The following is a 16,281-nucleotide window of genomic DNA, read 5'->3' on the forward strand; positions in this document are numbered from 1 at the left end:
TATTCTAATCAGGGTATAATTTACAAAGAAAAGACTATAATATTTTTTTCATACAAACTTTTTATTTCTACGTGACATTTTCCTTGTATCTTAACATATATTGAAAAAAAAAACTAGACTCTCAATAAGGGGTATTTACATGAAAAATATAAGATCAGTTTCTTAACATATAGTTTCCATTAGATGCTTTTGTGTAAATTTTAAAAGGTAGGTACATACATAATAAATCCAAACAAAATTAACATTTTAAATATAATATAGCTTTCATAACAAAACTTATTTTCATTGAAATGAAATATCAATTTGAGTAAGTCCTTCTTAAAACAATTTTCGTGGAACTGCCTCTTTAAATAATATAGATTTAGAAAGTAATGTTTCGTTTATGCTTAAAAGTTCTAAGTTCTAAATACTTAAACCCTCAATGTTTTATATTTTTCAAAGTCTTATTTTCAAATATGAAGAATTTAGTTAAAATCAATAAAAGTTCTTTGTTAAATTTCCCGGTAAAAGGCAGGTGAACTTTCAAAATAGGAGGGAAAATATGTGGAGCTAAAGGGGAATATTACACTTTTCAAAGCACGTCTACAGCAGGGTGCGTGCACGTTTGGGGCGCTCAAGTGGATTAAGGAGAAGGGGGGGGGGGGGGGTAGGTTCTGTGTCCCATATGAAAAAGGGGAGGAAAATAAGTAAAATGATTATTTTGACTAAAAGGGAAGGCAGATAATAGTTAAAAATAAAGTTTGTAATCGGTTAAGGGTATAAATTAGGCATCTAAACGGCTAAGAATCAGTTTCGAATTTTTGTTCCAAACACCTAACCAATCATCATGTCTGGCCGCGGAAAGGGAGGAAAAGTTAAGGGAAAGGCAAAGAGCCGTTCAAGCAGAGCTGGTCTGCAGTTCCCCGTTGGACGTATCCACCGTCTGCTGAGGAAGGGAAACTATGCTGAGCGTGTTGGAGCTGGTGCCCCAGTCTACATGGCTGCTGTCATGGAATACTTGGCCGCTGAGGTTCTTGAGTTGGCAGGTAATGCCGCCAGAGACAACAAGAAGACCAGAATTATCCCCAGACATCTGCAGCTCGCCATCCGTAACGACGAAGAGTTGAACAAGCTGTTGAGCGGTGTCACCATCGCCCAGGGAGGTGTCCTCCCCAACATCCAGGCTGTTCTCCTCCCCAAGAAGTCTGAGAAGACCAAGGCTTAAATTATCATTGACCGGATTACTGACTAAAAAACGCCCTTTACAGGGCAACCATATTTATCATCTAAAGATTATTCCTAACTAAAAATGAAGATTTTACAAAAATTATAACCAAGCAAAATCTTAACACTAAAAGATTAGCCTAGATGAAAACATTTATGAAGTCTACAAAGATAAAGAAATTTGTATCTTCTATTTCATTCTAGCTTTCACTTCAAAGTTATATTCAAGGGATCTAAAAGAATAAGACAATGACCTATAAATTGATGAACTTCCCCAATGATACTAAATAACCCAATCTATAGATTACAATTAGGGGGTGGAACTTTTGGACAATTAACTTAATGAATTAACCTATCAAATGTCCCCTCCCTCCCTGCTTATATTCTTATATTTAGATTCAAAGCTTCTGTACATCTTATTAGTATGAAATAAGTGTACATATTTTTTAAAAATATAATAATTCATTTCATTTTCAACCTTTCCAATAATGATTAATAATTATAACCAGCCTTTCTTCTCGGAAATTTTTTAAATGTTTTTTCTTCATCATAAAACAAAAATCTAAATTTCATATTAGGACAAAATCACTAGCTTTGAAAATCTTAAATGGACATAATCGTTCTTAATAACAAATCATTAACAACCGTTTGTACCTGAGCGTCAGAAGAAGCTTATTCAAGATTTGTCAAGTCAATTTTGTAGAACAAAAGATTTTCAAAACCTGGAGCATAAAGTTTGATTAACAACACAACCACATTGTCAGAGATTAAGATCCAGTTCAAACAATGTTATTTGAGGTTCTGAAATTATAATGGAAGTTCTAGAATGTAGAAAATACGTGGTTATTATAAAAGGATTGTCAATTTTGGTTGCTAATATGGTCATTATTTATTGGTCAGTTCGTTCATCCATTAGGAGGGGAGGGGATGTAATAAAGGGGTGGTTTGTCAATTTAGCCAGTTACAAGTTACAATTTATTAGAGTACATGATAATCTGGAGCAAGATCAAAATAATAAAAAAATCCAACGTTTTAGGGTCTAACTTTTAAAGAAAAAACAACGGTTTATCACATTACATAAGAAATCAGAAACATAATTAAGATATTGATCATTTACTTTTAAATCTGAAAATAATATGTGGTTTTTTAAAACCTTTATGACAAATACAACTTAGGGTTTTTAAAAAGATTTAATTGTAACACAGAGACCTCATATCCAAGCGTATATCCAGATAAAGGTCAAGCAATCAAAGGATTGGTTGTCAAAATTCACAATGCCCTGAATGATTTTCTTCCCAAAATGATGACTTGCCTGAAAATTGTAGAACGGTCAGTCCAGCCAACCAATTATAAGTTCAAAGCGGACATTCTTACACATTTTGTTTCTTAATTTATGACTAGCGTATACGTCCCTAGTGGTCTTAAGGTGGTCATTTTTTCTAGGGGAGAATCTCTTGGAACCCCCCCCCCCCCCCCCCCCCACTTAATAGTTCTGAAACTTTGAGAAGCAACATTGTAAAGGAGAACCATATCGGTTCAGTAGTTATTAAGATCCTTCGGTACTGACATAACATAGACATCCACCTGATACTTTTATTTTTTAAGGATTATTTAATAAACTTGTTGTCACAGATCCACACACCTGGACCAGAAACCACAATTAATTCTTAAATTTTCACCCTACAACCCAACCTCGACTTTAAACTTTTAATTGAACAGATGAATATCTGTTTAAGAGTTATGAGATTAATACTGAAGCATTTTACACATTTCTAAAATAAAATTTAAGTGAAAATTCGCTTTTCTTTAAACTTGATACAGCTTGATTTTAATAGGCAGTGTTGTAGAATAATATAAAACCAAGGATAATAAAAACATACATAAAAACACGCCAACTTAACAAAAAAAATTCGTCAGGTGTGTATAATTATATTCTGCAATTTTTTTTTATCCTGATAAAGGGGGGGGGGAAATAATAAAAAACCAAGGATAAAAACAAACATAAAAACACGCCAACTTAACAAAAAAAAATTCGTCAGGGGTGTATAATTTTATTCTGCAAATTTCTTTATCCTGCTAAAGGGGGAGGGGGGAGGTAAAAAAATAACAATATGTGGTTGGGGGGCAAAATGCAAAAATTAAGAGAACTGAAAGCATTTATTTTTCCATTTTACTCCCCTCTGTGTAAAAAAAGGAAATGAATGTGTGGGAGGGGTATAATATGAATAAAATAGAGTTCAGAAAATGTTTTTCCATTTTATCCCCTTCCTTGCTGGAAAAAACTAGAGGGTAAAAAAATTAAATAAATTTGCAGCAAGGGAAAAAATTAATCTTGTTCATAATATACACCCCTGAAATTCGTATGAATCATTACCAAAATTACTTAAATAATAACTCATAACTTGCACACACTAAAGTTCTTAAAGAATTGATTATATAGATGCTTCGATTGAAACACTGTAGGTACTTGAAATAAATAATCCTATATCAACGGAATAGAAAACTAAACCTAATAAAAATTATTTCTTAAAAAGCTATGGAGTCAACCTTCTTAGTCTTACCTTAAGTGCCTCTACAAACCCCTAAGGGGAGTAGCCGCTGTTGTAATAATATTTCACTGATATATAATCTTTAATTGTTAATATTTCACCGTTTTATTATTCAAAAAATCTTTTCTTTGTCCTGAAAACATATAATACTGATCATTATCAAAGTACTATTAGGTAAAACATCACATAATCACAACTAAATAACCTCGGATACATTTGAATTCAAAAAAAGATTTTTAGAATAAAATAACACAAATATTTAATATTTATTTATTTAGTTAACATAACATTAACAACTAAGTTATTAAAAAAAAATATGAAATATGTAAATTATATTTATGACAACCAAGAAAAACTAAAGTGCCTCAAACTTTTCCTTCAGTTAAAATCATAATTAAGGCAGCATTTAATGTAATTTGTTTGAAATCTTGTACAGTAAAATTAAATAAAAATCATACTACAGACTTAAAAGTTTGAAGACACAGTATTTATTCAAACAAAAACATAATTATATTTCATTTAAAAACTTTTCTATTTGAATAATATGCAGAAGTGTGCTGTGGCTGTGAAGTGGAGAGTTGTTGGGCGGAGTTTTCAAGGTTGTTGCTGTTGATTAAATTATCACCACCACATCACTTCATATTTCATATTCATTCAATTCTTCTAGTGGAAGTATGTATATTTCATTGCCAGGAATTGAATTTTCTTTAGACCATCTTATTGTACTCTATCACCTAAAAAAACAGAAAAGGTTTGGACCATGGAAAGAAAACGAAGTAGCGGGGTTTGACGTATTTTAACAGTAGCTTTTAATAGATTATTTTAGGTAAGGTTAGTTAAATTTTATTGATTGCCCCGCAGGGGCTAAGTATAGGAGAAAAGCTACTATGAAAATACGACAAAACCCGCTACTGCGCGGCGTTTTCTTTCCATGATCTAAAAGGTTAAGTTTGATTACCTTGAAAATTACGTTAGAAGCATAAAATTACTAGAACCATATTTGTCACAACATTAACCCTAAAACTACTCTAACGTACCTGGATTGTATGTAGGCAGCTTCATGCCAGGTTTAAATTCACAGAAAGTATAGAAGAGTGATTATTTATATTCTCCAGGAATAGATCATCTACAAACTCTCAAATTCTGGGTCTTCTAAGTAAAAAATATTTGAAACATAAATAACAATTTTGAGTAGGATAGAATAAAAGGTTTTTGCAGTAAAAATATTTTAAAGCCTTCAAATAAAAGTACTGAACTAAAATACATTTGGAAATCGTTTGAAGATATAAAACCTAGTTAGAGTACAGAATATTGACCTTGAACTTGAAACATTTGAATAGAAATGGAGGAAAATCAAATTTTCCATTCTCAAATCAAATTTCAGTTTTCAAGTGGTCTACTATAGATCTTTAAGTGTGAGAATAGTTATTTATTGCTGTGTATTATAGACATTTTTCCGCGGAAATTAAAATGAAAAATTATAAGATTAAAACCAGTTTGTGATCCCCGAGGGACCGAAGGCCCAGGCTAACAAACTGGTATCTGTCTCAATCTTGTGATTATTATCTCAATATTCGTGGAAAACTGTCTGTAATACGATGCTATATGTCACTGTTCAGTTTGGCTGGGAACCTATTCTAATCCCGTGGATAATGATCTGTTTTGAAGCCATACTGGAAAATAGTGAATATATTTTTTTCATGGATAGAGATATGGCGATAGAAGAGGACTTTTGGGCCTTCTAAATTTCCACCAGTAAAAATTAATCGATTCATAGATATTCTAGTAATTTCTCTCAAAGTGCCTATAGAGCACAGAAACTAATTCCCCTCATTTTCAAATTTAATTCAATGAAAATTGGGAGGGGGGGGGGGGGGTTTCAATGCCCAACACCCGAGGGGGCTACCCAGTACCCATTATAACCTAAACTAACCTGACCTTAAATAAAAAAAAAGCAAAGGAAAAAACTAACACTGCGCATATTTTCAACTTATTTTAAAATAATATCTCATGTCTAACTAAACTAAAGAAAACAAAAAAAATATTTTGACACTTACCTTCTATGGGTTATTGGGGTAAAACATCCACTCCATCCACTAGCTTTAGTTTTAGATGTATTGAGCTGAAATGTTCATTCTCTGCGTAAGAGTACAACTTCATTTTAGGAATCTGAATTTCTCTTGATCATATTGAATGACTCTTGGAAGGCAACCTAAAGAAAACAAATACTGTTTCCAGATAATAGTAATATATATTATTTCTAACTATTGTAAAAATTGTTTGTTAACCTTAGTCTTATTTCGGAATAGCTCTGGTCCTAATCTTCATATAACTATTAATGTCATGCACCTGACATTGCAGCAGTACAAACCATTTTTAACGCTTTTAGTTCAGAATGGCATTACTAAAATAAGAAAACAAAGGGGTAGTTGCACAAAGTGCATTTAAACTTGAATTTAGTGAATTTCATATATTTACCTATCTGTTCAATAGTTGAAACTACATATACAGGACATATATTTGAAAGAATTTCTATTTTCTACCAGGTAGTTCTAAAAAAAAAAAGACTTGAAAATCACATTTTTTTAATATATGCAATTTAATTGGGTTGAGAAAGATTTAGAACTGAATAGTTTTTTTTTAATATATGCAACTTATGTGGCTGTCCTGTTTACAAAAAACATCATAATGACTATTTTTGGTAGTGCCTAATTGATTGCTATTTATTGTAGTACAAAATTATATACGTTAGATGGTATTCTCGTAACTTATACTTGCAATCAAACTTGCTAAATGCACTTTATGAACTATCCATATTATATAATCTATAATACAAAGTAGAACGATGTCTGTCTGTTTGTTTGTCTGTCTGTCTGTCCGTTTGTTTGTCTGTCTGTCTGTTTGTTTGTAGCAAAGGATCTCGCTAACTGCTGAACCGATCGGGTTCTCCTTTACAGGGTAGCTTCTCATAGGTCCCGGAAAGGTTTATAACTATTTTCTTGGAGGGTGGGACACCTCCAACCCCCCTAAAAATGAAAAATACCCCCCCCAAAATTTTTTTTTCTTTTTAAAACTAAAATTAAACTAGTGGGGTGGACTACCCTTCCCTTCCCCAAAAAATTTCTTATTTTAAATCTAAAATACGAAAAAATTCCCCCCCCCCCAAAGAAAATTTTAACAAACCTCTTAGAGCCAAAGCCTTTAGAGGCTAGGGGCGAAGCCGCTAGTCTATAATACAAAGTAAAACGATGTCTGTCTGTCTGTTTGTTTGTAGCGAAGGATCTCGCTAACCGCTGAACCGATCGGGTTCTCCTTTACAAGGTAGCTTCTCATAGGTCCCGGGAAGAATTATAACTATTTTCATGGGGGGTGGGACACCCCCAACCCCCCTAAAAAATGAAAAATCCCCCCCCCCCGAATTTTTTTTTTAAACTAAAATTAAAATAGTGGGGTGGACTACCCTTCCCCCCCCCAAAAAAAAATTTCTTATTTTAAATCTAAAATACGAAAATTTGGTTTTATCAAACCTCTTGGGCCCCCCCCCCCCCCCCAAGCCCCTAGAGGCTAGGGGCGAAGCCGCTAGTTTCTTATAAAACAAAATAAAGGACCTGAATTTGCGTTTGGTAGAGACTTGAAACTGTAGGTATTCCATTTTTTGTATTTTCATATCTGAAAAAAATAGAAAAAAATATGATTTCTTTTTAATAAGAGAAATTAAATTTTCCAATACAAAACTTTTTAATGTAATAAAAAGATCACAGCCAAATATAATGAGGGTGGAAGAATGAAGTGTAGATTAGAAGAGATAATTTTTATACGTCCAATCTTTTTCTAAAGGATGTTCCATGATGGCAGCCTGAAAGAAAAAGAAATATTAGTGAAAAATTCGTAACATACTTCATTCTGTAACTTTTGACTATGATAAATTGAACAACTTAAAAAAATCCTTTTAAAGTCGGAACTTTTCTATAATTAGGGCCTGAATGTCTGTCCGTTAGTGTATAATATAGAACATGATAGAATTTTCTTATCTTTTTGAAACTTTGGATAGTGATTCCTGTAACAATTTGTTACGATTTAAGAAGCATAGCAACCCTAATAGTTACCAATAAGTATCTATAATACAAAAAAGCTTGATGTCTGTCCGTCTGAAGCTTAAGATCTCAGTAAAATGTCCGAGCAGAAGAAAATTGAGTATTAGTATCAGGAATGTATGTGTGTTTGTGTATTTGAAGATTCCGTACCTGAGACATATGTGGACCCTTCTGTTCGCGTTTTAAAATAACAGAGGGCACCTCTAATTTACCTCCAACTGAAAGAAACATGTTTTAAACGTTTTAATCGTTGTATTTTTACAAATAAATCCTTTTCCAGTAATGTTTCGAAACCGATTAACATCTGCTAAAGTAAAACTGTTTCTAATCCATACTGAAAAATCATGTATAGCATCGTATTACAAACAATTTCCCACGAATGTAAATAAAATCATAAAATTGATACCAACCAGTTTTGTTACCCCAGGCCTTAGGCTATACTACTCGGGTCTAAAAAACAGGTTTTAATGTTTATTTTCTTATTTTAATTTCCGCGGAAAGCTGTCTATAATACGATGCGATAAATAACTATTTCAGATGTTTGGCACTAATCAAAATAACAAAAAGTCTTTGTTGCATACCTAGGCAGTTGACTTGTTCTAATTGTTCTTCTGGTATATAAGAGGTGAGGTAGATCATCTTTTTCTGAGCGTCCACACTGCGTATCAGTCCAACCCCGAGGCTTCGTACCAGCGGACTAGTTTTAAGTATTGAGTAATACTCCTCCCTTAAATATAAATAAATTTGTTTACCTATTCAATTATCTCGTTTTTTATTTCAAATGATCACATAATGGGTTGTGATACTCTGATACAATTATAGGTTATTTGAATAAGTAAAATTTTACAGAGAGTTGAGAGTTTTGTCAAGACATTCCCCCTACTCTCACTATATTATTAACTAGCGGCTGCTCCCCTAGCATCTAGGGGCTCTATATTCTAAAGGGCAGAAAAATAGCCTAAAACCATACCCAGACTTATTTTTTTAAAAGTAAATAGCTCAAAACCATCTCAGAGCCTATAAGAGTCTTCACTATATAAAAGAACCACATCGGTTCAGCGGTTAGCGAGATCCTTCGCTACAGACAAAAAAAAGCTTATTACTTTATATTATACTAGCGGCTTCGCCCCTAGCCTCTAGGGACTTTGCCGCAAGAGGTAATTAAAAAAAATATGTCCCAACCCCCAAGAAAATAGCCTAAAACCACCACAGGTCCAATAGGTATATACCCTGAAGAGTAGAATCCGATTGGTTCAGTGGTTACCGAGATCTTAGGGGACGGACAGAAATCAAGCTACTCTGTATTATAGATAAAGAAAATGAGGTTGGAATAATAAGAAAATTCTAGATTTACATATGTAAAAAAATATATTAAAGCAAACAACAAAGATCAATAGCAGTGGCGTGCACAGAGATTTGCTTAGGTGGTGTGCAAATCCCATTTTCTGAAACTTTTTACGCCAGCCTTAAAGTAAAATTATGGGGTGGAGGGAGGGTTATCTGTGCACCAATTTTTTTCAACCCTCATCCACCATCAGATACACCACCGATTAATTCAGAGTAAAATAATCCGTACAAATGGAAATTGAATGTGGATCTATTGAAAGGTAAAAAGGTAAAAGGTACATGTTGTGCAATTACAAAAAGAAGGCTTGTTTTTTTTTCTCTACGTTCTATTCTGTTTTCATTTTTTTGGTTGAGTTTCTGTGTGCTTTAGATTTGGTTGCAGAAAATTGTACCCATCCATTATACTCCCACTCTTGTAAAAAATCTTTGAGACAATCCAAAACCAAAAAAGATGTATTTTTTAACTTATTCCACTGTAAATTGTTTTCTTTGACCTTGATAAATAATTGTAGTGTATATTTCAATATGTTTTTTTAAGAAAATACTTTACATATGTTTCTTAAACAAATACTTTTTGTTTCAATGTAAATATTGTAAGATATTTTCAAGGATACTTTTTTTTCATCAAATATACTTAAATTTTCTTTTAAAATCTTAAATCTATCCTAACTTTGCACAGTTACTATAGATCAACACCAGTTGAGTACTATTCTTTTACTGGTTAACAAACTAACCTACGAATATAGAAAATAACTTTTTGATACATAGAAACACACAAATATTATATTAAGGACTTACATTCTGGGCAATCTAAACCATTAAAAGTATTTTTGCACAATAATTAAGGATGTGAAAAATACTTAGTTTTTTTATTATCTTTCTATTAATAATCATTTAAGAATATTATAGATAGAAATAACATTTTCTTAAATTCTTATGGATCTTTCTACGCAGATTAGTTTGAACACTTGTTGTTCTAGTATAAAAGACACATTCCTGATGACATATACTGAGTTAACACAATGTTGTTTAACACAGCACTAGCCCAACTTTTTTTGGCAGCATTAGTTGCTAGCCAACATGCAAACCCAATGGATCTTGATCCTCTTGATGAGATGGATGAAAAGGAGTTTGAAGAATATTTTCACCTGACTGCTCCTGATGATCCTGAAGAAATGAAGAGAAGAGAGGAAGCTCTGAAGGAACATGAGAAGGAAATCCATGAGATCAATGAAGAATTTGAGGCTGGAGAGATTGATTGGTTTGATGCTATCAATGAATATGTTGATCTGCCTGATGATGAGTTTGTTCAACAACATGCTGGTGCCATCACTAACTTTACTGAAGGTAGAGGTCTGTTGAATCCTTTAGAGTCTGAACGTGTTGACCCAGCATCTGAGGCTTACTTCAGGCAAATTATGTTAAGGCGTGGATCAGCACCTTCTCAATATGACTCTAGGAGGTATGGACTTGTATCCCCTGTAAAAAGGCAGCTCAAGTGTGGTTCCTGTGTTGCTTTCTCAAGCATGGCTACTGTTGAGACTTGTTTTGCTAAAGTGTCAGGAGATATGGGAGATTATTCTGAACAGCATTTTGTTGATTGTGGTTATGGCAAGCATGGTGCTGATGGATGTGATGGTGCTCCACCTCATGCCTATATCAAATACTGGGGAGACAATAAGCTTGGCTTAGCTCATGAGTCTCAATATCCTTACCTAAACACTGAACCCAGACTGACCTGCCCTAACTTGCCAACCTACAACAGAGGTGCTGAAATTACTGGCTCCTATTACTCATACAGTGCTAATGAGGATCTTCTTAAGGAGCTAGTGTATGAACATGGAGCTGTAGTCACAAGTGTTAAATCTGAAGGACCATTTATGGAGTACAAGGGAGGTATCTTTGCTGGATGTCCTGCAGGAAGTGGAACTGACCATGCTGTTGCTGTTGTTGGATATGGTACTGAGAATGGAGTTGACTACTGGGTTATCAAGAACAGCTGGGGAGACAACTGGGGTGAGAATGGTTTCATCAGGCTGAGGCGTGGAGTTGGTATGTGTGGTGTTGGTAGCAATGTTGCTGTCATCAAGTGTGGACCATCATCAAAAGCAACTGATGCTCCATTGACCACCCAAGCTCCTTGCTTTGATAACTACTCCAACTGTCCAGAAATGGCTGCAACCTCTTGCTGGCAATCAAACATTTCTGATGGCTGCAAGAAGTCCTGTGGATTGTGTGCAGGTATGACTCCAGTCAGATCCTATACCTGCTATGACAAATATTCCAACTGTGGAGAAATGGGCGCCTACTGTTCTCAGGCAAATATTGCTGAAGGATGCAAGATTACCTGTGGAAAATGCTAAATCTAGAATAATTACTAAATACCTATATTATACATTTTTGAGAATTTTTCAGATTTTCTATGTTTCAGAATTGTTATAAATGATTCTTGATTCTTATCTTAAAATATATATTTTAGAATTGCATCTATTAGTTTTATTGATAGTTTTACACATACTTATAGTATCAATACAGTAGTGGTATCAATACAGTATTGATACCACTGATCTACAACTTTTGCATTGTATTAATGGATAGTTAACCTCAAAATTTTGTGTAATAACTTTAGTAAATAAGTAGTATCTTTCTAAAGATTGCAAGGAGCATGAAATTTTAAGTCAAAGAGAAATAAATTTCAAGTTAAAAAAATTGTACAAATAGAAAATTGATTATATTAATAGAAACTAGCGGCTTCGCCCATAGCCCTTAGGGGCTTTTTCTCTAAAGGTTCATGGGAGAATTTAAAAAATTTTGTTTACATTTTTTTTAGATATTTTCTGTATTTTATAACATTTTATAACTCTTTATATCATTTTATAACTCTTTATAACATTTTATAACTCTTTATAACTTTTTATATTTATTTATATTGATTTATATTATTCAAAAACTTTGGATATTTTCTTTTTTTATTGTTTTTTAAACTTTCTTTGCAATTAGCCTATTTGGGGCTTCGCCCCTACAGGAGAACGAAGTTTTCTCAATCTTTTTGAATTTGATAAAACAAAGTTTTAAAGAAGAAAAGAAATTTAAAAAGAAGAAAAATAATCGAAATATAAAGAACATATAAAAAAGTATAAAAAAATAAAAAAAAAACATAAAAATTTATAAAAATATATAAAAACATTAAAAACATTAAAATTAGAAAAAAATATAAAAAAATTTTTTGGAGGGGGGAATATTCATTTTTTGGGGGGTAGGGGGTGTCCCACCCCCCAAGAAAATACATAAAACCACCACAGGACCAATAGGTATATACCCTGAAGAGTAGAATCCAATCCGTTCAGTGGTTACCGAGATCTTAAGCTTCAGACGGACGGACAGACGGACGGACGGACAGACATCATTCTACTTTGTATTATAGATAGGAATAGGATAGGGTCACGGTTCTATACTATACTAATAATAATTTTTTTCAACTAAAAAAATTGGACTTGTATATTTATGGTAGGGGTTTTCCCTCCAAGTGCCTTATCAGGGGTGTATATTCTGCAAATTTGACCCTGCAAAAAAAAATAGGTAAGGGGTTGGGGGAATAGAAATGTAAATTAAAAGAACTGAAAACATTTTTTTTACATTTTTATCCCCTCCTTGGTAAAAAAACGAAAAGAATATGGGAGGGGGGATAACATGAATAAAATAAAGAGTTCAGAAATATTTTTCCATTTTATCCCCTTCCTTGATGGAAAAACCTAGGAGGGAAAAAAATAAAAAGTTTTGCAGCAGGAGAAAAAAAATTAATATTGTGCAGAATATACACCCCTGTGCCTTGCACTAAATAAAACTATGAGTTAAAGATCAAAAGAATTTAAAGTATTGTTGTTGTCTAAAGTTATTTGTCTAATAAATATGATATTCCCTTCCCATCCATGTCTAATTCTAATTTGTTAAGCTTTTCTAAATGACTTAACCTAATCGGTCCCTAAAAAATAAATAGACCAAATCACATCCACCTACTCTTTAGATTATTTGTAAGTACTTACATTTGTTTGCAACGGATTATTTCATTTTCAGGCACGTGACACAAATCCACAAACCTTTGTGTTTGAATTGATTTTACATACATACTCAAATTGTGTAGCGAAGTACAAAAAAAATCATGGAAAAATACATTAACATCTTTCAAGCATGACCGACACACAGAAGCACAAAACAATAAATAGAATAGATGCGCATATGTCATAGGAATCTTCACTAAAAATTTCAGCTGTCTATCTTTAATAGCAGCTCAGAAAATCACATTTCCCCCACAGCGTTACGGACTGACCGACGTACGGATAGACAAAGTGAATTATAGAGAGTTTCACTTTTAAAAATAGATCAGTAAAATATTTTTAAATTATGTTTTTGAAGTTATTATGTAGCATCAAAATGTTTGTATGTATGTAATCCTTCCTGCCAGCCAGAGCGGCCAATAGACCCTGATTAGGTACACGTTCATGGATAACATGAAGTGCCACACTGGAATAAGATATGCTGAACACCGGCATCTCCTTCAAGGGTTTAAACCTTCCCATCCAAGCCAAAAGCTTAATTTCCCTGAAAAATAGAGATATTTTGGTAGTACTGAAAAAAATCATCCAGGGGTGAATATTTACCTAACAAGTAATCTATATAAAAATGATACAGAATATTTCCCTATTTTGAATTTCTTCCCCCCACCGCCCCCCATGGGATGGAAGTGAATTAAGGAAAATATACGCCCCTGTATTCAACCTAGGGTTGGCAATCCGGAATCCGGATCCGGGATCCGGAATCCGGGATCCGCCCAATTTTTGGGCCAATTTTGGAATCCGAATCCGGAATCCGTTTTTTAATAGCGGATTCCGGATTCTGAATTGGTAGGCTAAAATTAGCGTCTTGAGTTTTTTCTTTCAACTTTCCCCTTTTGAAGGCAAAGATTATCGGGTAAGGGGGGGGAAATTTCGGTTTTTTTTCGGTTTTTTTGAAAAAAAATGGGGTAAATATTAATATTTTCAAATGAAACCAAGACCAGTAGAAAGCTTACGGAAAGGACTATCAGGTCCTAAAAGGACACTATCTTAGGACTTTTAGAAGTTGGCCGAAATTGACCGCAAAAAAGTTACCGATATTTCCCCACCACCGGGGGAAATATCGGTAATTTTTTTCAACCTAAAAAAAATCGATGAAAAACGGCCAAACGGCCAGTCGAACATAAATAATCATAATTAGTATAGGTTATAGGGATTATCCACAAAAAGTTTCATAATGATCGGACTATTCCTTCTATGTTAAAAATGAATTTTTTTGAAAGACGCGAATTTTCGATTTTTTTTTTCGGAAATTTTTTTTTAAAAACTTAAAATTAATAGGGTAACGCGGGGTAAATGCGGTAGGGGGGTCTAATTCCGGTCACTCGACCAACTTTTTTAAAACCGTTTTTTAACGGTGTTCTAAACGTTTGCGAGAGATCTTCAGAAAAGCAAAGTTGTAGTTTATTGCCTATACTTTTGTCAGATCACTCCTTCTATGATTTTTTTGCCCTCAAAAAGTTGCAAAAAATTTGCAAAAAAAAAATTTCAAAATAGGCCATGTTCAATCTAAAATTGTGAAAAAATGGTAAGTCCTATTGACCCGCGGGTTTTTGTAAAATGAAAGATATGGCATTGATTTATCGTTTGCAATTGGAGGCGTTGTTCTAACTTGATTTTTTCATAATTTTTTTTTCATCTCAAAAATATGGTCTATTCCGGTCACTTTTTTAACTTTTTTTTTATTACTGTATTTATAAATTTATAATACCCTAACTTTTTTTTCAGGTGATCTGGAAGCATGAACAACCTCAATGCATGACAAAGGCTTTAACCTTCCCTTGCCTGTTGTTAGATGTACATTATTAGTCATTTTACTGCTTGTATTATGTCATGTTTTGTTGCCTAAGCTTTTCAAATTGTAAAGACATTTAAAATTTTTCAGACACATTTTTATAGTAATGGGAAGAGTATATCACCCAAAGGAACGCCTTAAATATTTGCCTGAAGATGTATCAGCTGCATTGGCTCATGTAAGAAGGGGTATGTCTAATAGAAAGACCGCTAGAAGATTTTAAATTCCATATGAAACTCTTGCATCTTTTTCGTATAAGAGGGTGTTCGCGATTTTTGCGCGGTTTGGATTTTTTATGTCAAATCGGCTAGGATTAAGCTAGAAAGGTGTTTAAGGTGTCTATAGAAAGCTCTTTGCATGTCCTAACAAAAACTCCCCAGGATATGGGTTCTATCTCCAAGATTTAGAGTACATATTCAAAATTTTGCATTTTCAAAATTCCTGTTGCATAAAATGTGTTGAAATATTAGAGTTAGACCCCATATCATTTCGAGTTAATTGTCAGGCATGTAATTTTGCATCTTTAGACACCTTAACCACCCTTGTAGGTCAATCCTAGCCAATTTGAGACAAGAAAAATTGTATCAAAAACTGCTGTCAAAACTGGCAGGATTTTTAAAATTAAAATTTTTTTTGGAAAAAATCACTTTTTTCAAGAAATTCCAAGACCTGCTAATCAGAAATTGCCTCTAATTTATGTATAAAGCTTAAAAAAACCTAATCATATAATAAAAAGTATGATTTTTTTTTAAAAGTTTGCATGAAAAAAATTGATGGGTTTTTTTGCGATTTTACCGACTTTTTTAAAATGGGAAAAATGTTGTCAAAAAATTGTCTGATCTGCATGCGACTAGTACTGTTAGAAAGCTAATGACCTCAGCTTTCTACTCATAGTTTGAAATTTAAAAAAAAATATTTTAAGGGGGTGTTCCACCCCCCCAAAGTCAACTGACCGAAATAGCCCCACCGGTGGGGCTATTCCGGTATAGGCCAACCGCCGCCCTTTAAACCGATTTTTGACCGACTTCTAGTTGCGAGATCTTAATGGGACCAAGACAGGCTTCTTCGTTATTGCCATATCGTTCATTTGCACTCTTAAAAACCGGAAAAAGTTTTTTGGAAGTATGTTTTTTTTAAGTTGAAGAAAAAAATTGACCGGAATTACCCCGCGTTACCCTATA

At 33.5% G+C, this 16,281-nt stretch overlaps 3 protein-coding genes and 1 long non-coding RNA gene across 4 annotated transcripts in view; 2 read left to right on the forward strand and 2 right to left on the reverse strand.

The window, feature by feature from the left end:
* Positions 1–794: 794 nt before the first annotated feature.
* LOC145315077 (histone H2A-like) lies at positions 795–1,308 on the forward strand. The gene has a single exon (XM_080155118.1). The coding sequence runs from the start codon at positions 827–829 to the stop codon at positions 1,202–1,204; it is 378 nt and encodes a 125-aa protein (XP_080011244.1). The 5' UTR covers positions 795–826; the 3' UTR covers positions 1,205–1,308.
* A 2,695-nt stretch (positions 1,309–4,003) lies between these two features.
* LOC145313189 (uncharacterized) lies at positions 4,004–5,950 on the reverse strand. The gene is made up of 3 exons (XR_013877282.1): positions 5,810–5,950; positions 4,790–4,904; positions 4,004–4,486 (listed from the first exon to the last, which is right to left on the reverse strand). It is a non-coding gene; the product is annotated as an uncharacterized LOC145313189 (long non-coding RNA).
* A 1,472-nt stretch (positions 5,951–7,422) lies between these two features.
* LOC145313184 (polynucleotide 5'-hydroxyl-kinase NOL9) overlaps positions 7,423–16,281 on the reverse strand; it is a 29,277-nt gene continuing 20,418 nt past the window's right edge. The window contains exons 17-21 of the mRNA XM_080152476.1: positions 13,648–13,792; positions 13,237–13,289; positions 8,428–8,573; positions 7,997–8,064; positions 7,423–7,608 (exon numbers count right to left, since the gene is read on the reverse strand). Of these exons, the coding sequence (XP_080008602.1) occupies positions 7,549–7,608; positions 7,997–8,064; positions 8,428–8,573; positions 13,237–13,289; positions 13,648–13,792 (472 nt within the window). The 3' untranslated portion in view covers positions 7,423–7,548. The remainder of the gene's footprint in view (positions 7,609–7,996; positions 8,065–8,427; positions 8,574–13,236; positions 13,290–13,647; positions 13,793–16,281) is intronic.
* LOC145313185 (cathepsin L-like proteinase) lies at positions 10,179–11,679 on the forward strand. The gene has a single exon (XM_080152478.1). The coding sequence runs from the start codon at positions 10,216–10,218 to the stop codon at positions 11,554–11,556; it is 1,341 nt and encodes a 446-aa protein (XP_080008604.1). The 5' UTR covers positions 10,179–10,215; the 3' UTR covers positions 11,557–11,679.

Source organism: Acartia tonsa, chromosome 3 (genome assembly GCF_053477335.1).
Source record: "Acartia tonsa isolate MP-2025a chromosome 3, ASM5347733v1, whole genome shotgun sequence".
NCBI classification, from domain to species: domain Eukaryota; kingdom Metazoa; phylum Arthropoda; class Copepoda; order Calanoida; family Acartiidae; genus Acartia; species Acartia tonsa.